This window comes from Stenella coeruleoalba (genome assembly GCF_951394435.1).
Source record: "Stenella coeruleoalba genome assembly, chromosome: 11".
Classification (NCBI taxonomy): domain Eukaryota; kingdom Metazoa; phylum Chordata; class Mammalia; order Artiodactyla; family Delphinidae; genus Stenella; species Stenella coeruleoalba.
Window position 1 is genome coordinate 18,367,359 of NC_137157.1, and position 21,677 is coordinate 18,389,035.

General features: G+C 45.1%; 1 protein-coding gene across 1 annotated transcript in view; it reads right to left on the bottom strand.

The window, feature by feature from the left end:
- STAB2 (stabilin 2) overlaps positions 1 to 21,677 on the bottom strand; it is a 163,505-nt gene that overhangs the window by 109,827 nt on the left and 32,001 nt on the right. Inside the window, 4 exon segments of the mRNA XM_079935845.1 lie at positions 9,767 to 9,900; positions 11,439 to 11,635; positions 13,142 to 13,267; positions 18,280 to 18,375. Coding sequence (XP_079791971.1) covers positions 9,767 to 9,900; positions 11,439 to 11,635; positions 13,142 to 13,267; positions 18,280 to 18,375 — 553 coding nt within the window.

Consider the following 21,677-nt stretch of genomic DNA (forward strand, 5'->3'; position numbering starts at 1 on the left):
CAATTGTAAATATTTATGCACCCAACATAGGAGCACCTCAATACATAAGGCAAATACTAACAGCCATAAAAGGGGAAATCGACAGTAACACATTCATAGTAGGGGACTTTAACACCCCACTTTCACCCATGGACAGATCATCCAAAATGAAAATAAATAAGGAAACACAAGCTTTAAATGATACATTAAACAAGATGGACTTAATTGATATTTATAGGACATTCCATCCAAAAACAACAGAATACACTTTCTTCTCAAGTGCTCATGGAACATTCTCCAGGGTAGATCATATCTTGGGTCACAGATCAAGCCTTGACAAATTTAAGAAAACTGAAATTGTATCAAATATCTTTTCTGACCACAACGCTATGAGACTAAATATCAATTACAGGAAAAGATCTGTAAAAAATACAAACACATGGAGGCTAAACAATACACTACTTAATAATGAAGTGATCACTGAAGAAATCAAAGAGGAAATCAAAAAATACCTAGAAACAAATGACAATGGAGACACGATGACCCAAAACCTATGGGATGCAGCAAAAGCAGTTCTAAGAGGGAAGTTTATAGCAATACAATCCTACTTAAGAAACAGTAAACATCTCGAATAAACAACCTAAACTTGCACCTAAAGCAATTAGAGAAAGAAGAACAAAAAACCTCAAAGTTAGCAGAAGGAAAGAAATCATAAAGATCAGATCAGAAATAAATGAAAAAGAAATGAAGGAAACAATAGCAAACATCAGTAAAACTAAAAGCTGATTCTTTGAGAAGATAAACAAAATTGATAAACCATTAGCCAGACTCATCAAGAAAAAAAGGGAGAGGACTCAAACCAATAGAATTAGAAATGAAAAAGGAGAAGTAACAACTGACACTGCAGAAATACAAAAGATCATGAGACATTACTACAAGCAACTATATGCCAATAAAATGGACAACCTGGAAGAAATGGACAAATTCTTAGAAATGCACAACCTGCCAAGACTGAATCAGGAAGAAATAGAAAATATGAACAGACCAATCACAAGCACTGAAACTGAAACTGTGATTAAAAATTTTCCAACAAACAAAAGCCCAGGACCAGATGGCTTCACAGGCGAATTCTATCAAACATTCAGAGAAGAGCTAACACCTATCCTTCTCAAACTCTTCCAGAATATAGCAGAAGGAGGAACACTCCCAAACTCATTCTACGAGGCCACCATCACCCTGATACCAAAATCAGACAAAGATGTCACAAAGAAAGAAAACTACAGGCCAATATCACTGATGAACATAGATGCAAAAATCCTCAACAAAATACTAGCAAACAGAATCCAACAGCACATTAAAAGGATCACACACCATGATCAAGTGGGGTTTATTCCAGGAATGCAAGGATTCTTCAATATACGCAAATCAATCAATGTGATACACTATACTAACAAACTGAAGGAGAAAAACCATATGGTCATCTCAATAGATGCAGAGAAAGCTTTCGACAAAATTCAACACCGATTTATGATAAAAACCCTCCAGGAAGTAGGCATAGAGGGAACTTTCCTCAACATAATAAAGGCCATATATGACAAACCCTCAGCCAACATCGTCCTCGATGCTGAAAAACTGAAACCATTTCCACTAAGATCAGGAACAAGACAAGGTTGCCCACTCTCACCACTCTTATTCAACATGGTTTTGGAAGTTTTAGCCACAGCAACCACAGAAGAAAAGGAAATAAAAGGAATCCAAATCAGAAAAGAAGAAGTAAAGCTGTCACTGTTTGCAGATGACATGATACTATACATAGAGAATCCTAAAGATGCTACCAGAAAACTACTAGAGCTAATCAATGAATTTGGTAAAGTAGCAGGATACAAAATTAATGCACAGAAATCTCTGGCATTCCTATACACTAATGATGAAAAATCTGAAAGTGAAATCAAGAAAACACTCCCATTTACCATTGCGACAAAAAGAATAAAATATCTAGGAATAAACCTACTTAAGGAGACAAAAGACCTCTATGCAGAAAATTATAAGACACTGATGAAAGAAATTAAAGATGATACAAATAGATGGAGAGATACACCATGTTCTTGGATTGGAAGAATCAACATTGTGAAAATGACTCTACTACCCAAAGCAATCTACAGATTCAATGCAATCCCTATCAAACCACCACTGGCATTTTTCAAAGGACTAGAACAAAAAATTTCACAATTTGTATGGAAACACAAAAGACCCCAAATAGCCAAAGCAATCTTGAGAACGAAAAACGGAGCTGGAGGAATCAGGCTCCCTGACTTCAAAGCTACAGTAATCAAGACAGTATGGTACTGGCACAAAAACAGAAATATAGATCAATGGAACAGGATAGAAAACCCAGAGATAAACCCACGCACATATGGTCACCTTATCTTTGATAAAAGAGGTAGGAATGTACAGTAGAGAAAGGACAGCCTCTTCAATACGTGGTGCTGGGAAAACTGGACAGGTACATGTAAAAGTATGAGATTAGATCACTCCCTAACACCATACACAAAAATAAGCTCAAAATGGATTAAAGACCTAAATGTAAGGCCAGAAACTATCAAACTCTTAGAGGAAAACATAGGCAGAACACTCTATGACATAAATCACAGCAAGATCCTTTTTGACCCACCTCCTAGAGAAATGGAAATAAAAACAAAAATAAACAAATGGGACTTAATGAAACTTCAAAGCTTTTGCACAGCAAAGGAAACCATAAACAAGACCAAAAGACAACCCTCAGAATGGGAGAAAATATTTGCAAATGAAGCAACTGACAAAGGATTGATTAATCTCCAAAATATACAAACAGCTCATGCAGCTCAATAACAAAAAAAAAAACAAACAACCCAATCCAAAAATGGGCAGAAGACCTAAATAGACATTTCTCCAAAGAAGATATACAGACTGCCAACAAACACATGAAAGAATGCTCAACATCATTAATCATTAGAGAAATGCAAATCAAAACTACAATGAGATTATCATCTCACACCAGTCAGAATGCTCATCATCAAAAAATCTAGAAACAATAAATGCTGGACAGGGTGTGGAAAAAAGGGAACACTCTTGCACTGCTGGTGGGAATGTGAATTGGTGCAGCCACTGTGGAGAACAGTATGGAGGTTCCTTAAAAAACTACAAATAGAACTACCATATGACCCAGCAATCCCACTCCTGGGCATATACCCTGAGAAAACCATAATTCAAAAAGAGTCATGTACCAAAATGTTCATTGCAGCTCTATTTACAATAGCCAGGACATGGAAGCAACCTAAATGCCCATCATCGGATGAATGGATAAAGAAGATGTGGCACATATATACAATGGAATATTACTCAGCCATAAAAAGAAATGAAATTGAGCTATTTGTAATGAGGTGGATGGACCTAGAGTCTGTCATACAGAGTGAAGTAAGTCAGAAAGAGAAAGACAAATACTGTATGCTAACACATATATATGGAATTTAAGAAAAAAAAATGTCATGAAGAACCTAGGGGTAAGACAGGAATAAAGACACAGACCTACTAGAGAATGGACTTGAGGACATGGGGAGGGGGAAGGGTAAGCTGGGACAAAGTGAGAGAGAGGCATGGACATATATACACTACCAAATGTAAACCAGATAGCTAGTGGGAAGCAGCCGCATAGCACAGGGAGATCAGCTCGGTGCTTTGTGACCGCCTGGAGGGGTGGGATAGGGAGGGTGGGAGGGAGGGAGACGCAAGAGGGAAGAGATATGGGAACATATGTATATATATAACTGATTCACTTTGTTATAAAGCAGAAACTAACACATCATTGTAAAGCAATTATACTCCAATAAAGCTGTAAAAAAAAAAAAAAAAAAGGCACTAGCAGTGGTGTGCTGGTAGATGTTAGACATCCAGCTCTCCAGGGGGAACAAATAGCCCTGCCTTGCAGCATTTGCCGATTTCCCATGGTTCACACTCCCACCTTGGCCAATCTCAAACTACTGTGACACTAACCAGCAGGCACATTCCTGAAAACTTAATCATTGGCTCTTGTGACCCATAAGCCCTGGCTCTAGCAAACCACTGCTACCTGGCAAAGACTGGCTGACAGCTGGCTGAAACTGGCAAGGTGCTTAGGACGGTGACATTCTCCAAAATCTTGGAGATAAGTCAGGAACCAAACAGGAGACAGGGGAAGAACATTTCAGAGAGGAGAGAGGCAGGGATGCTGTGGGCATGCATACCACAGAGGTGGCTCATGCTTAGGAGAGGATTCCAAAGAACAGTTATACACTCGCTAATCCATTTGTGTTTCTAAATTGGTACCATTGCACACAGATATATTTCCAACAAGTTTGCTGAACAAACATTTCTGAGTCTTATCACCCCTGCTTGGATTGCTGCAATGACTCCCTACGTGGTCTTTCTGCCCTTAGTTTTCCTCTCGTCAAATCAGTCTTTCACACAAGCCCTGAGGGGTCTGCCCCAAAGGGAAATCTGGCATCTGTGTGCTTAACACTCTCAGGGACTCCTTTTGTCTACAGGATGCAGTGTAAATGCTTAGCACGCATGCAAGGCTACAAAGGGTGGGGTGGGGGGGATCTTGTTTATGTGTCCTTCCTGCCGTCATGCAAATGCCAGCAACACCAAATCGCTTTTTTTTCTAGACTGTTATACCCTTCTCAGGCTGTGTGTCCTGCCGGCAGTGCTCTCACCCACTCCTCATAGCTCAGGTGTGACCTAGGCAGCCCTACCCGGCCTCCCTACTCACTCCCCCACCACAACTCATCTTACCAAAATGACCTCTTCAGGGTTTCTCGCCTCTGCCAGCTGGCACGCTCTCCTAGAACCTGGATCCCACCTTATTTCTCTCACCTTATTTCTCTCCCTTGTATTCCAGCACCTGGGACAGTGCCTCACTGTTGAACTGATTTTCTATCTATCTATCTATCTATCTATCTATCTATCTATCTATCTATCTATCTATCTATCTATGGCTGCGTTGGGTCTTCACTGCTGCACGCAGGCTTTCACTCTAGCTGCTGCAAGCGGGGGCTACTCTGTTGTGCTGCGCAGGCTTCTCATTGCAGTGGCTTCTCTTGTTGCACAGCATGGGCTCTAGATGCGTGGGCTTCAGTAGTTGTGGCACACGGGCTTAGTTGCTCCGTAGCATGTGTGTTCTTCCCAGACCAGGGCTCGAACCTGTGTCTCCTGTATTGGCAGGAGGATTCTTAACCACTGTGCCACCAGGGAGGCCCGAACTGATTATTTTCTAAGTACCTACTTAATTCTATAAACTGAGCTAGGCAAGAGAGCTATAAAGATGATAACAACAGATACCTTGCTCTTCTAGCATCTCACATGCTGGAGATGAACCTGAAAACAAATCACTTATGGCAACATGATGAGGTTACTTAACATCTTTGAGTCCCAGTTTCCTCATCTACGAAATGGGTTTACTAACACCTTTAGGGCTGTAGATAGAAGAGACAATGCATGAAAACAGCTGGCACAGTGATGGACACATAGAAAAAGCTCAGTACTTGGCAGATGGTGAGAGCGATGGAGACGGTGGCGATAATGACAATGATGGGGCTGGAATGCAGCAGGACAAGTCCATAAACAGACGATTCGAGTTCCATAGATTGAATAGGATGCGCTGGGGCATGGAGGAGGAAGTGACTAATTCTGCCTGAAGAAATATGGAACAAGTTCTAGGAGGAAGTACGTTTTAAGCTAATTCTAAAAGGATGCATATGTGATTCCCAGCCAGACAAATGACTGGGAGATCATTTACTGATTGAGGCTTAGGGACTTTTATAGAGCAGTTGCTCTAACCAGGGACAATTTTGCCCCCCCGCCCCGGGGACATTTGGCAGTGTCTGGAGACATTTTTGGTCATCACAATGGGGGTGAAGGTGCTACTGGCATCTAGTGGATAGAGGTGACGGATGCGGCTCAACACGCTACAATGCACAGGACAGTACCTACATCAAAGAGTTATCTGGCCCCAAAGGTCAATAGTGCCGAGGCTGAGAAAACTTGTTATGAAGAATCACTAAGGTAGATATAACCATGAAACAATAGCTTATTTAATACAATCAAATGACAGTTTCCTACTTAAACATCAACCTTCTCTGTAAGTACTGAGCTTCAGGATGGGGAATGTAAGGTGACAAAGAGGGAGACCGGCAACTCTTGGAAGTGATACAGTAGTCACTATTGAAAACCAATCCTGGGGGCTTCCCTGGTGGCGCAGTGGTTGAGAGTCCGCCTGCCGATGCAGGGGACGCGGGTTTGTGCCCCGGTCCGGGAAGATCCCACATGCCGCGGAGCGGCTGGGCCCGTGAGCCATGGCCGCTGAGCCTGCGCGTCCGGAGCCTGTGCTCCGCAACGGGAGAGGCCACAATGGTGAGAGGCCCGCGTACCGCAAAAAAAAAAAAGAAAAAAGGAAAACCAATCCTGCTGTACGTTATGTAAGTTCTGTGTGAAGTCAATAGAAAGACAAGTAACTTTTATAAGTTACTTTTTATATTTCTCTCTGAAAGTTCCCTAAGTTGTTATGAGGCCAGTGATCCATTTTGTCTAAAGAGACTTAACTTGTCTTTCCTAAGGATGGCAGGAGAATTCTATTTTAATGGTCTCTGTGCTGAATGGAATGTATGAGACATAAATATTCTTTAAATTTTTATTTAAAATCTCGGTCCACAAGTCTGAGACTTTATGAGACCATTTTCTGACTCAGCTGGGCTACGGCCCATTCATAGCATCACCTCTTTTATAAATTGGTTCTTTACTAGGTATAAAGTTCTTACCTGCTGTCCCAAGGCTTTCAAAACACCCACAAGCCACCTGCATTTTATGTTATGAGATGGAATTATTTATATTCAATGTTGGATAAAATTTAGTTAAATTATAAGGTGCCCCCAAAGTTTACAGTGATAAATATTATAACAGAAGCATTCCAGGGTTCTCTGGGAGCCCAGGGGGAGGGGCACCTGAGTGGACCAGGAAGACAGGGGAGGCATCAGAGAGGTGAAGATACTCAAGTTGACACTGCAGAGGATCAGCGTGTTGGTCTGACTCAGAGGAGGTGGGGAGGCAAGGACGGTCTAAGCTGGGGGAATACCAGGGTATGTTTGAAGAACAATAAACAGCTCAGTGGCACTAGAGCCAAGGGTGCGTTGATGGCAGTGGTGGAGGTAAAGCTGGCCCATGCACACCCTCTGCAAACAGCCATCTTCGGCCATCCCCTGGGGGGAGTGGTCCCAGGAAGAGCCCGTGCAGGTTCCGGAGGCTGGTTTCAAGCCCTCTGAGCAGAGAATGAGGTCCTGGTTACTTGAGTGGGGTCTCTGATGTGCCTTCCGGCTCTGGGAGATCACGGCCCCTTCGTCCTTCAGATTCCTTGCCCCGGTGTAGTCAGTGGAGGGCCAGAATGGGGCCCTCTAAAATGCAGTGCCCAGGGCAGGGGCCCCTGTTGCCCAGGTCTGAGGGTCACACTGCTGGGAACACATGTGGAAGCGGCTGAGCTGGGGTTTGAAACTGGGTCTGTCTGGGAAAGCCCATGATCCTGCTGCCTGGTGCCGAGGCACCGTATTGCTTCGGACAGGATTCTTGGGAAGATGGTTCACACTAAGGAATCCTAACCTGCACACATTGCATATAAACACTGTCATTAGTGTCACTAATGTCCCCATTTTCCGGTATGCCTTCTCTGTCACGTCCAGGCTTTGCAGACTCAAATAAGAGAGGAATGCCTTTCTCTTCTGTCATGCCTTAATTCCCACCTCTGCCACGTAAAAATAGAAAGGCACAATTTTAACTGACAGGAAGTAATGGTTCTTCTTAGTAATAATGAAAGTGGAGTGTAGAGTTTAAAGCAGGCTTATACACATTAACTTGTCAGCTCTGCCCAGGGAAATAGCTCCACCTGTCAGGGGAGGGAACTGTGGTTCCAGAAAGTTATGTGACTTGTCCAAGTTCACCCCAGTTGTGAGTGGGGGAGCCCACACTGGAACTCATTCTTCTTTATTGGGTGGTCTTCTCTGACTAATGCTGCATGACTTTGAATACTCTGCATAGACTGATGGCCACATTGAGGAGGCATAAACAAGATAAATCCCTCTCCGGGGTGAACTAAATTACTGGCAGCCCCATATTTTATCAATGTCACTCAGCCAGCCTTAACACAGGCCTCTTCCCAGCTGAAGACAGTCAGGTTTTGGAGGGGGGCGGATGTCGAGAGGTTTGTGAGTGACACACAGACCCCTAAAATCGACGGTTAGTTCCACTGACATTCTAGGCACAAGTTTTAATGCAACTTCTATTATTCTGATGTTCCAGTTTCATTTTTCGATTTTATCTTCTCAAACACAAAAGAAAGAGTTTAAAGTGTTCTACTCAAGCTTTCTCAGAGGATGGTACCAAGTGTGCAAGCTGGCTGGTTCGGTTGTCAGTGTCAGAACCTGGGTTTCAGGAGAGGACGTGCCTGGATGCATAGCTGTGTAGGTGTGTACGTGCCTGTACACACGTCTGCGAGGGGTTTGCGTGTGCAGGGTGTGTATGGAGTGATTTCTGTGTGCCAGGTTCCACTCAGAGACTGATGAATGTAACCTTATTTAATCCTCATCACAGCCCTGGTTGGAGGCACAATTGTCCCCCTTTTACGACAGAGGAAATAGAAATCACAGAGTAAGGGAAGCAGCAGAGCTGGGGCTTGCATCCAGGGGTTCTGACACTCAAGCTCTTTCCACTCCACCCACAGTGCATACAGATACACTTATTTGCCCAGAGAGAACACAGTGATCATAAAACCTATCTGGGCGAATCTACACATTCAAGACCCAGCTATAAAAGGAATGACAGAGGTGGGCTCTGGAAGCACAGAAACTGTTCCATGTCTACCATGGCTTTGAGCTCACTACAGCAGAACAGGTTCTTTGCTGATGCTGGTGACAATGAGACCCGAAAGTGGCACGAAGATGCAAGCCTCCGTCTGGGAGTCAAAAGGCTAGGGTTCCAGGTTTGGTTCACCCACTGATAAAAACCAAAACACAGCTGGAGAGGAGTTTCCAGAACATTCTCTCATGAATCTTCACAACAACAGTATGAAGTAGACGCCACTGTGCTCATTTTATACATGGAGAAACTGAGGCCAGAGAGACCTTGTCATATTCCCAAGGTCATGAATCTGATAGATACCAGTGTGGAGACTCAAACCCAGGTCTTTAAACTCTGAACAGCATCTTCCCACTAGGCAAGCTGCCTCTGCCTTGGGAATTTTCACACAAATATTTTAACTCACAGTACACCCCTTCTTTTGAAACCTGGAGTCTGGGAAACACCACTCATGTGTATTCACTTTCCCTAGTTTTCACTTTCCCATTGTTTTGCACCACTAACAAGCAATATTTCATGGATTGCGGAAACAGGCATATACATTAGAGGTCAAACCTCTGTCATCACAATAGACATCTGTTTTCCCAGTGACGGTGGATTCTTTCTCCCACGCTCTGATCACTTCATACCATGTTTTCAGGCCAGGTCAATATTTCAGGCTGTTGGCACGGTCATTATCAAGGAAGCCATTACTGAATGATTCATTGATTATACAAAGATGTATCGAGTCCCTACTGCGCTCCTTGCATTGTGCTATGTGAGGGTGGTGCAAGGCTGAATAAGACACATTTCCTAACCTCCCGAGAAGTTTCCGCATTGACTGGCCACCACCTTCACTGCTTGGAAAGATGGTGGTGGAATTGGAAAGCCTTACTTGGTGAGACCTGGCGCGATGGTGGTGCAGTTCGCATCCCTGTGGCAGGGGTTCTTAGACTCACAGACGTCGGTCACGCTGCACCCCACTCCAGGGACAAAGTTGCGGTAGTGTTCCGCACACTCACAGTGAGCCTTCAGTCGATAGGAAGAGAAGCGCAAAGAGTGTTCTCGTTAGTCACTTAGGCTGACATTCTTCTTAAATTCCTATCTTTATTCTGCCATAAAAGCTGACTTGGGGTAGGTCTAAAGTGTGGGTTGAAACTAAAATTTGTCAGCAGATCCAGAATTGGAAATCATGTTCACATCTCATCTGTTTGGAAACTCATACATCTTGCTTGTAGTTCACACTTTCAGTTCTTTGGTTTGCTAACCCTGGGCCTCCCTGGCACCGTACTTCCCGCTTTCAGATTTAGGTGAGTAGAGACTGAGGCTCAGATGGGAGGTATTATTTCTCTAGAATAGTGGTTTTCAACCGGGAGTCTCAACCCAAGGGACACTGGGCTTGTAGACATTTTTGATTGTGACAACAGGGTTGGGGGACAGTGCCACAAGAGGCCAGGGATGCTGTTAAACATCATACAACGCACAGGATACTTCCTACAACAAAGAATTCTCAGGTCCAAAACGCTAATCATGTCGAGGATGAGGAATGCTGTTCTGGAATAATGAAGGCACTGCTTCTGTGTGAACGATGCAGGGTTTCTAAGACTTGAAAATATGCCTTGGGACCCATTTTTAAAGTGACAAAGTATATGTTTTAATCTCACTCCCAAGGTCCTGGGGCTTTGGTTCATGATGTAACATGACTTTTCCCATAAGGGACCTCATTTAGAGGATGAGAATTTAGCCCTTTGAATTTCTTACAAGCTAGCCTCAGAAATTGATAGCAGAAATGTCATACGATGTATTTTTTTTCTCGGACATGAGATCGGGTGGATTCTCTGCTGGGGACCATGACTGGGTTTGGTCAGACACTGAAGGCTTTCCATTCACCCAGGCAGCAGTAGTCTCTTGTGTGGATGGGTTTCCTCCACTGGACACTTGACATGCAGTTGTGGCTGCAGTGGGCACCCACTAAATATTTGGTGGGTGAATGAGATATTGAGGAAAGGGCTCTTTGATCTGGACTCTGGAGCAAAGGTCTCCCGGCTAGGCTGAATTTTACCTGTCAAGGTCATGACGTGATTTAGAGAATCACATATGTCTCACTCCAGAGTATCTTCATTCCTCCCTACAAATCTGTCTTTGCTGCCTGACATTTTATCAGCATTCATCCCTTTGGGACAGAGTTTTTTGGTCCTAAGAGTCCCCTCTCACTTTGAAAAGACATTAGAGAGACTGGAGGAATGCAGGGGAAAGTCAATCACATATTTTCCCAAGACTTCATTAACAGTTAATTTGTTAATAGAATTTGAGCTATGTGTATATATGTTGTCAATCATCAAACAGGACTGGGATGGAGGAGACAGTGAAGTTTCGACTGGAGAGCTGGGAAAGCGCGAGTTCAGAGGGTAGATCATGGCTCCCTGAGGTTGACCCCAAGCACACGGAGGTCTGTCTGGACAGGAAGCCCGACCTGAGCATGGAAAGGGAGAACTGAGACGGCACAGTTTTACCTTCAGCGGGTGGTCCTACTTCTATTCTCATCAGTTCCAACATCATTAGCTCACCTGTCCGGGCCCATCATATCTGCACACCGTGGACTCTGTAGGGCAGTTTCCGAAGTTAACTTGGCAGGGGTCCACTGGTAAGCACACCTGGCCGTCCCCGTGGTAGCCCTCATGGCACGTGCAACTGTGCCGATTTGGTCCTAGGTAGGTGCACCGTGCGTGAGGGTGGCAGATGTTTTGCGAACATGGGTTGATGGCTGGAGAAGCAATGACAAAATAAGGTGGTTACCACACTCAGGGAAGGAGAAGGAAAACTGAACTGTGAAGGGATTGCAAATCACAGCTTATCCAAGCTGCAAAGGCAATTCAACAGTTTCAAGAGAGAGAGTAAAAAACATTTCATCTTACCCTCCTGATCACCCCCATTGACCAAAAAGATTTACATATGGCCATTAGAAATTATAATTACAAGTACTGTGATGATGTATTATTATGCCATGCTATGTGTGGATTTAAATATAAAATCGCATGAAAGAAAGCACTGATATTAATAGAATTTATAATACGTACCGGGCCCTTTTCTAAGCATTTGCCATATGTGAATTCAGTTAATCCTTACAACCGTCTAGCGTAGTTACTATTATTATCCCCATTTCATAGATAGGAAAATGGAGGCACAGGTAGGTTAAAGCATTTTTCCAAGGTCATATTGTTAGTAACAGGCAGACCTGGCATTTATACCTGGGCAGCCGGGCTCCGATAGCATGTTCATAACCAACACACAACCACTCATGAAGTGAAACAGCATGAAAGGAAGTAAGGGGACTTCCCTGGTGGCGCAGTGGTTAAGAATCTGCCTGCCAAGGCAGGGGACACGGGTTCGATCCCTGGTCCGGGAAGATTCCACGTGCCGCAGAGCAACTAAGCCCGTGCACCACAACTACTGAGCCTGTGCTCTAGAGCCCACGAGCCACAACTACTGAGCCCACGTACAACAACTACTGAAGCCCGCACACCTAGAGCCCGTGCTCCGCTACAAGAGAAGCCACAGCAATGAGAAGCCCACGCACTGCAACGAAGAGTAGCACCCGCTCACCACAACCAGAGAAAAGCCCGTGCACAGCAGCGAAGACCCAATGCAGCCAAAAATAAATAAATAAAATAAATTTATTAAAAAAAAAAAGGAAGGGAGGAAGGAAGAAGTAAGAAAGAAACAAACTACATTCTATCTTAACATTGATTTAGGTGATACAGAAGAAGAAAAACGTACAGTTACTAGGGGGGAAAGTGGAGGGGGAAGGGATAAATTGGGAGGCTGGGACTGACACACACACACACACTACTATATATAAAAGAGATAACTAATAAGAACCTATTGTACAGCACAGGGAATTCTATTCAATACTCTTAATGACCTATATGGGAATAGAATCTAAAAGAAAGAGTGGATATATGTATAACTGATTCACTTCGCTGTACAGCAGAAACTAACACAACATTGTAAATCAATTATATTCCAATAAAAATTAATTAAAAAAGTGTAAAAACCTATATATGTGCTTTGATAACATGAGAACTTGCCATTTACTGAAGAGCTACCACATGATGAGATTTTGCTTAGAATTTTTAATATATGTCATGCAACTACACAGAGAGAAACGGAAGTGGTCATTGCGTTAATATTAAGAAGGTTGTGAGGTTTTTTCTGTTGAGGGATCTAACCGTCTCAATGGATAAACCAGCAGGATCGAAGTTCTACTCACGCTCGCAGTGTCTGCCATCGCCTTTGTAACTGGGGATGCATTTGCATTCTAGTTTTGTTTCATCTTCGCTGGAAGGTGAGCACCTGGAATTTTCTGGGCAGAGCAAGGCTGCACATTCTGGGATGGCTGGAAAGGAAGAGTGTTGAGGTAAGGGCCTTAGTAGAGCAACCAGTTCTAAAAAATCTCAACAAATGCAATATCCCTATTATTACAAAAGTGGCACAGATTCACTGTAACAATTCAAAAAGTACAGAACGAGTAAAGCAAAAATTAGCTGTCTTCTTCTTCTCATTCTCCCATCCCACTCCCACAATAACCCATGTGAACAGCCAATATACTACATTTATGTGTAAGATTTTCAAAAGATGAAATGGGATCCTGTTAAAATATTTAGGAACTTGATTTTTAATTTAAGAATATATTATGGAGGTATGTAAGGGTGTACCTTAATCTCTAATGACTGCATAGTATTTTATAAGATAGACGGGGCTTAGATGGCGGTTAAATACTATAGAGTCTGGCATAATTAGCCAACTTGCAAAGTTGGGCTGACACGGTCCCATGGTTGCTGCTAGAAGATATGAGATGCCCGGTCATTTATCACTCACATCAGGAGCAGTAGTCAGAATGTCAGCATTTTTGGACCAGTTCTTCCAAGCCCCGGGTCCCACAGGGCAATGCAGAGAGGGCCATACTGAGACCTGAACATGCAGTGGATTTCATTACAGAAGAGGAGCCCTGAGCTTAGGGAACTGAAATGCTTTTTAGTTTGTTTTTAAATAATAGGCAATGCATTACTTAGGGCCCAGGCAAGAGAGAGAAACCATGCAATTGTTTGAACAGTGAAAATTTTAGTGTAAAGATCCATGAACAGAGTGGAATAACAGGGAATTGGCTCCTGACAGCTAAAAAGAGCTCAGAAGCATAAAGGAATGGAAGAAAAATAAAGAGCAACCACTCCTCTCGGGTTAAGACAAGGGTAAGTCCTCCCCTTCCAGAGCTGAGACCCGGATGTCACCGGCAAGGACATGGCCTTGGTCACTCTACAGCAGAGAGGTTGCTGACGTGTCCGCTGGTGACACTTGCTGGAGGCCACCCCTCTGGGGCCCCAAGGAAGGTCATCCACAGGGAGCTGCCAAGCCTGGGCAAGCGGCTTGCCTCTGGATGCTACTGGAAGCAGGAGCTGAGAAGCCCACCTTCTCAGAAGCACGGTGTACTCCTGTGCGTGACCGGGACGGGGTGGTCTCAGGGGCCAGCTGTGTGGCATGGAGGTGGGTGGTCAGCTCTCTGGATGGCTGGTCCTGCGGGGCCCTTGCTGTGCATGGGGCTGAGGCGAGGGTGTGCAGAACAGCTCCTGAACTGGGCCACCAGCCTGCACTGTCTAGGGCTCCTGGCTATGCTCTGCCGCCCGAGCCAAGCACTAGACAAGGTATGCAGTGGTCAAATACTGGAGGATGCTAAGCCTTGCCGGAACCTAGTGCTGGAGAAACTGTGCAGGGCTGAGCAGCGGAGCAGAGCCGAGTTCTTCAGGAGCCTGGTGAGTGAGCTAACCCAGAAACAAGAAGAGAAAACTCTTGCTTCTTCGGTGTCCCTTTAGCACCCTCTATTGGTAAGGCTTCACATCTTACTGGCTGACAAATGAGACCTATTCCAAAGCCCACCTCCAAATTCACAGAGCAGGCAAAAAGGGTGAATTTGGAGCTGAGAGGCAATCCACTGATAACTGGCACAGGCAGTAAGCGTGCCCGCACTTATTCCCGAGGGAGGTCCTATATCTTCCAAGGCTGTTCGCTCTACAAACATCCTTGTAAAGATGTTGGAACAAAGGGCAGTCAGTGTGCTGCTCTCAAGATGTGCACAAATGTGATGTATGCGTTTGTCTTCCAACAGTGGCTAGTTGAATCAAAACTTCATAGAGGATATCCCCTCACCTCTTCCATAAAGTAGAATTGTTGCTGAGAAGGGGCTGCCCTTTCAGGATCACGTCTTCCACCCCTCTTTGCATCCAGGTGGGGTTATATGACTAGTCTACGTTGATGGAATATTGGAAGTTCTATGTATTATTCTGAACTTTATAAGCAGATGCTTCTCTACACTCTCTCCTTCCTTCTGTGGCTCAAAGCAGAGCACTTGGAGGTGCTACAGAATGGCAGACGCATGCAATGGAAGGCTCTGGATCCCTAAACACCATGTGGTGGGGAGCTGGTGGAGGCCAGGAACACCCACATTGGACTGTTATATTAGTAAGAAATATACCTCTGTTGTGTTAGGCCAGAGGTTGCCCAAATTCCCAGGTCACGGTGCCCTTAGTGTTTCAGTATTTTTTTCATGGGACCCCAATACAAAAGGAATATCTACAGGTTCATTTACTAAGTTGTTAGAACCAAAGAATTCAGTGACTATTTATGTCATGATCACGTAGCAGCCATCTGAAAAAGTCATATGGTTAATAGGAAGATTAAATATTTTATTCTTAAACAACCACATTTACTTCCTAACAGGACACGTGAGCTTGTTGGAGATGGTACAACTTCTGCAGCCTTGGAATCAGACTGGAAACTACCACCCTCCTTCCAGTTGAAACGATTTTTGCATGGTACTTACTTTTTACCACAGTGACCACTGGAAATGCAGCTCTGTAAAGAAATGACACCACCGGACAAAATGTAGTGCTACCTAATGTTGAAATTGTGTACTAACTCAGGTTAACATTTCATACGATAATCTACAGATGTATCACCGTTTCCCTCAGAAATTAAAAATATCCCATAGCAGCCCTGTGAGTTTGATGGGGTACTTTGGGACGCCTCGGTGCAGTTAGGGAACCGTAGTGTTAAACCATTGGATTTTTGTGTTGATTTCTTTCAGCAGCTGGCATTCTTCTAACTACAATAGGATGTACCACACTTCACTCAACCACTTCCTACTCACGGACGTTCAAGTTGTTTCCAGCTTGCTTTGTTCTTAAAAACAATACTATCATGAGTTTCTCCGTACATATATTCTCACCTACCCACCCCTCCGGTCCTCTAGGTAAATTCCTAGAATTGGGGCTGTAGCCTCAAACTGTAAGCATCCTTTAAAATTTAATAGATACATATCTCTCATAGATTGTAGCAATTCACACCCCCACTGACAGTAGCGTAATTTTTCTCACACCCACAGATAGATATTACCTAGCTTTGCAACCTGTGTAACACAGTGGGCAAAAAACCAGAACCAAACCAAAACAAAACCTCCCAAACTCCAAAGTACTACTTCATTATGGTTTTAATTTGCATTTCTGTGACTCCTAGTGGGGTTAAGCACCTCTTCTATGTTTGTTGGCCAGTTTTCATTTCTTCCTGAGAATTAGCTGCTCCTTGGCCGATATTAAAGGTGGGCTCATGGACTTTCTATTATAAAAACGTTTCTGCTGCGTGGATTGCAAATATTTTTGTCCCAGTCTATATTTATCTTCTGACTCAATAGAATTATTTTGTCATTTGGAAGCAAATCTTTTCATGCTATCTATTAGGCTGGATCTCTGGTCTTATTAAAAAGGGTTTTTTGTTTGTTTGTGTTTTTTGCTCATGGGTCCACTGGGCAGTACAGGAGTAGCTGGGGAAGGAGTCTGATTGAGGGCTTTGGAAGGGGTCCACCCTAACCACCTGAGTTTCATTCTGCCGTTGATTCATATTGGTTGTTTGACTGTCTGTCTCTTCCACAGGAAGAAGGCAGAGATTGTCTTTTATTCACCCTCCTTTCTACCACTGCTCATATCTTCTCAACGACTTTCAATAAAGCGAGTTTGAAGTTGCTGAATTTGATTCTTGTCTAATCCCTTTACTTTACAGACCAGGAGAATAAAATACAGAGGATAACTTAAGTGAAGCTATTGTCACAGGCAGCATGTCCAATTTCCTAATGGCTAAGCTCCAAATTCACCCTTCACCACCTGCTCTGTGATAATGGGATGAACTCTGAACATTTCTCCTTTGCAGGGATATGTTAATCTTGGCCAGTAGAGGGCGCTGGAGGGCCACTGCAGGAGGAAGGGACTCCGCTTGCCGGTTCTGCTGTGCAGTGTTGTGCTTCTGCTGTGTTTGCTGCTGCTGCACAGCCTGCCAGTGGTGTGGGTGTGTGAGGACATCCAGGGATGCCCTGTCCCAACTGTGCACTCAGAGTGCACAGTTCATTGGTGACCTTGCATCCCTGGCCTGGACCCAGTGGCTACCTTCCCACAGCCCGCCCCACGCACAGACATTGAAGGTTCCAGGATTAGCACCCATGGTGCCCCAACTCCCTCTGTCCACTTGTCCCCCAGGCTCGGCTCCTCAGTGCCCTGAAGGGTTGTTGCCTGCCTTTTGGGTGACTGTACTCCCATGCTGGCTTGGGCAAACCAGCAAACTTCTCCCCTACTAAGTGGGCTGCCACCACCCCTTCTCCAGCAAGATTTGAGCCAAGCCTTGGGGATGGCTGTCCCCTTCCAAGTTTGCCCTTCTTTGTTATGCCCCATCAGCCCTACAGTTCATTTTGCATTTTTATAGCCACTCTCCTAACATAGTTTACTAATTCTTTATATTAAACTTCCCTTGCTGCAATCACCCTGTGGTCTCTATCTTTTGATTAAACCCCGTGTGATCGACTGTATACAGAATTTCAATGACTTGAGTCTCAGCTCACTTATTGGCTATTCTGTGAACTTTGGTGAATCATTTAGCCTTGGTAAGCCTCCATTTCCTGTTGATGTGCTCTTTCAGACCTATAATGGAGAACATGCCTTATCTCCCTTTTCAGGTACCTAACTCATTGCAACGGCCCCAATGTCTTCCTCTCCAGTCTATCCTCACACTGCCACAAGCTTGGCCTTCCTAAAACATAGCTACAGCCAGGTCACTGCATTGTTCCCAAGTCTTCCGTGACTTCCAATATTCTATACGATCTCTTCCCTCTCCTCCCTTCCCCTCCCCTCCCCTCCCCTTCTCTCCCTTCCTCTCCTTTTGTCCCCTTTCTTTTAAAATTGTTGCCTATCTTCCAGCAAAACATTTGATGACACGTCACACATGTAGAGCCCCAGTACACGCATGCACAACTGAAATGCATATGTCTGTGCCCATCTGATCTGGTGTGGTATTAAGGGAACTAGCAGTACTTACGCTTGTCACAGTTGGGGCCGGTGTACCCAGAGTAGCACTCACAGGTCCCATCGCCACGTATTCCACTGTTGCATACTCCATGCACACAGCTGCACACTGCAGACAGAAAATGGGACTTTTTCGTTACCTGATGTACACTTCCTCCAAAGATTCTGGAGGTATACTGTTTCAGATAGTGTTTATTGAGATTCTGCTTGATGAAGTGGGGAAAACCATGGGTTTGAAGCCCTAGAGACCCTAGTTTGAACCTTGGCTTTTTCTTAGCTTCAGTTTACAGTAAGTCCCCACATACGAACAAGTTTCATTCTGATAGTGGGTTCGTAAGACCAACTTGTAAGTCCAACAAAGTTAGCCTAGGTACCTAACTAACACAATTAGCTATATAGTACTGTACTGTAATAGGTTATAATAATTTCCACACAAATAATACATAAAAACAAACACAAAAAATAAAGAAAACGTTTTTAATCTTATAGTACAGTACCTTGAAAAGTACAGTAGTACAGTACAACAGCTGGCATACAAGGGCTGGCATCTAGTGAACAGGCGAGAAGAGTGACTGACTGGAGGAGGTGGGGGATGGTAGGGCTGAAGGATCACCAGCAACAGGAGATGGAGGGCGAGCTGCAATTCCACTCACGCCTGACGTTAATGGCACAGGTTCTGGTTCCTTGCTGCCACCAGATGCATGCTCACATCTTTGAAAGTTTGCAACTTGAAGGTTCGAACTCTAAGGTTGTTACATGTCCCACCTCAATCCCCTGTCCTTCATCCCCACGGGAACTGTCCTCCTTCAGGTCCTTATCTTGTTTTGCCTGGACTATTGCAGTAGCACTTTACCTGGACTCATTATTCGATTTCTCACCTCTCCCTTTTATCCATTTCATTTGATCAGTAATGGTATCAAGGTGATGTTCCTCCAGATATCTCAGTGACTCCCAATTGCTAACCAAATGAAATCTAAATTCCTCTGTTTGGCACACAAGGCCCTCTCCAAGCTGACTCCAACCTTTAAAAATTTTCATTTTCATCTTTCGCCACTTCATTTTATGCGTCTTAGGATCGAAGTGCACGGGATGACTCACTAGAGTTCATCTTCCTTCAAAACACATGTTGAACATCTACTACTTACAGGGCGCTGTGCTTGGGATTAATGACCCAAAGTCCCTGCCCCCAAAGAGCTCACAGTCTGAAGGCAGAAGAAAGCAGCCCATCATAATGAGGTGATAGATGCTAAGATGTGACAGGTCAATAGCCATGGGGGCTGGCCAGGAAGAGATGGGGGGAGCTGGTCTAGGAAAGAGCACGCCCTGTGGAGGCAGCAGGACACGCATCCTGTACTTTCACTCCTCCATGCTCTTGCCCGCACTCTGCTCCCTTCCGCGTGCAGCTGAAATCCTCCTTATCCTTCTAGGCCAGCTAAAGCCCCTCTCCTCGGTGGTGCCGTCTCAGAGGTGCCAGAGCAGAGTCTGTGCTCCTCTGGGCAGCACTTCCTTTGTACCTCATCCACTGTCACCTCCTGTTGCAACTACTACTTTTGTCATGCCAGCCAGCCAAGTACCACCAGGAACACAACAGTGGTCAAAGTCGGCAGCAGGGGCGAGGGGTCATGAAGAAGCGGCAGTAGCCACTCGTGTTAACCGGGAGAGGTGGCCATTGGGTTGCCCACTGTCACTGTTTATTTCTCTATTCGGACAGGATAAGGCAGTGGCCTAGTTTTCGTCTTGTTCCAGCACAGATAGAGCGAGCCATTGATGGTGACATTCTATGAAATTGCAGGCCAGCGACCAGCCGACAGCTGTCAGGGCTGCGGTTTTCTCTCTCAATCTGGTGAGGTACTACATATGGAAAATGGGAGACAACTAGCTCCAGCGCTCATTCAAATTACTGAAGAATTAAACTGGATTTGCAATTGTCATCCTCCCTTTAAAAACTGATTTGCTGTTGTTTCTATGTTAGCAGAGCACTTTGATGTCCACCCATGGCTGTAGCTTTTGGAACAGATGAGTTTCAGAGGGAAGTCAAATTCATCGTGGAGATAATAGGGGTGAGGAGGGGGTGTACTACGGGCTCAGTAGAGAAGACGCGAATTAATTCAGTTAAAAAATATCTACCCAGGGCTTCCCTGGTGGCGCAGTGGTTGAGAGTCCGCCTGCCGATGCAGGGGACGCAGGTTCGTGCCCCGGTCCGGGAAGATCCCACATGCCATGGAGCGGCTGGGCCTGTGAGCCATGGCCGGTGAGCCTGTGCGTACGGAGCCTGTGCTCCGCAACGGGAGAGGCCACAGCAGTGAGAGGCCCGTGTACCACAAAAAAAAAAAAAAAAAAAAAATCTACCCAGCTCCTACCTAGGGGCGGGCACTGGATTCGGCACTGGGTGTACAAATAAGAGTAACTCACAATATCTAAATTCAAGCAGCTCACAGTATAGTGGGGCAGCTGAACTCTAAGAGACACACTGCTTCTGCACGTCCTAAATTCTGTCATGCAGCCCATGGAGAGGCTGTGGAGGTGGTAGCGGGGAGTCGAATGTGACTCAGCCCCTGCTCCTAACTTAGATGCTAACTACAAGGGCCGTCCTTGTCACTGAGCCTTCCTTCTAGGCACGAGCCTCTCCCCAAGGCCTGTCTTCCAGCACAGCCCATGTACTGGATTAACTGACCTGGCACGGGTAGCTTTCGGGAGCCTCTGACACACACTGCAGGGCCGCCAGCCACCGCCAAGCAAGTGTCCTTGGGAAGGAGACGTGAGTGGCAGAGGGATTCCCAAAGGTCATTTAAAGAGCCCTGGGTATTTGTTAAACCTGCTTCAGCAAATCTCTAGAGACATGTGAAACCTGGGGTGTATGACTTTAAAGTAGCCAAAGCCAGGGCCATTGGGGTCAGAGGGACAGAACTCAGAGCCCCTGTGCCGTGCCCCTGGCAGACTGAGCTGCCCTCTCTCATGTTCCCATAGCATCCCATGTGTACCGTGCACACAGGCTCGTAAGCGTCTCCCACATTTCCAGCTCCTTGGGAGTGGGGACCTAATCTCTCCCCTCTTTGGATGCCCATCACCTGTCACGGGTCTAATGCGTGGTGGGTGCCTGCCAGGGCTGAATGGTGCAGTGGTTTTGTGCCCAGGTTCTGGAGTCAGACACTTGGGGTCAAACCCTGCCCCTGTCCCTGTAATAGCTGCGTGACCTTGAGCAACCTCTCTGCTTCTTCATCCATAAAATGAGGAACCCAGCTTGCAGAGTTTTTCCAAAGAGATCCTGCGTGCCAAACCTTGTGCACTGCCTGGTGCCCGGCAGACACTCGGCAAATGCTAGCTACTGTTATTAACAAGACACGATTGTGGGATTGATTCGGGTCATATCAAAGAAAGTGGGCTTTGCCTTCTGCCCTCAGCTGTGGTGAG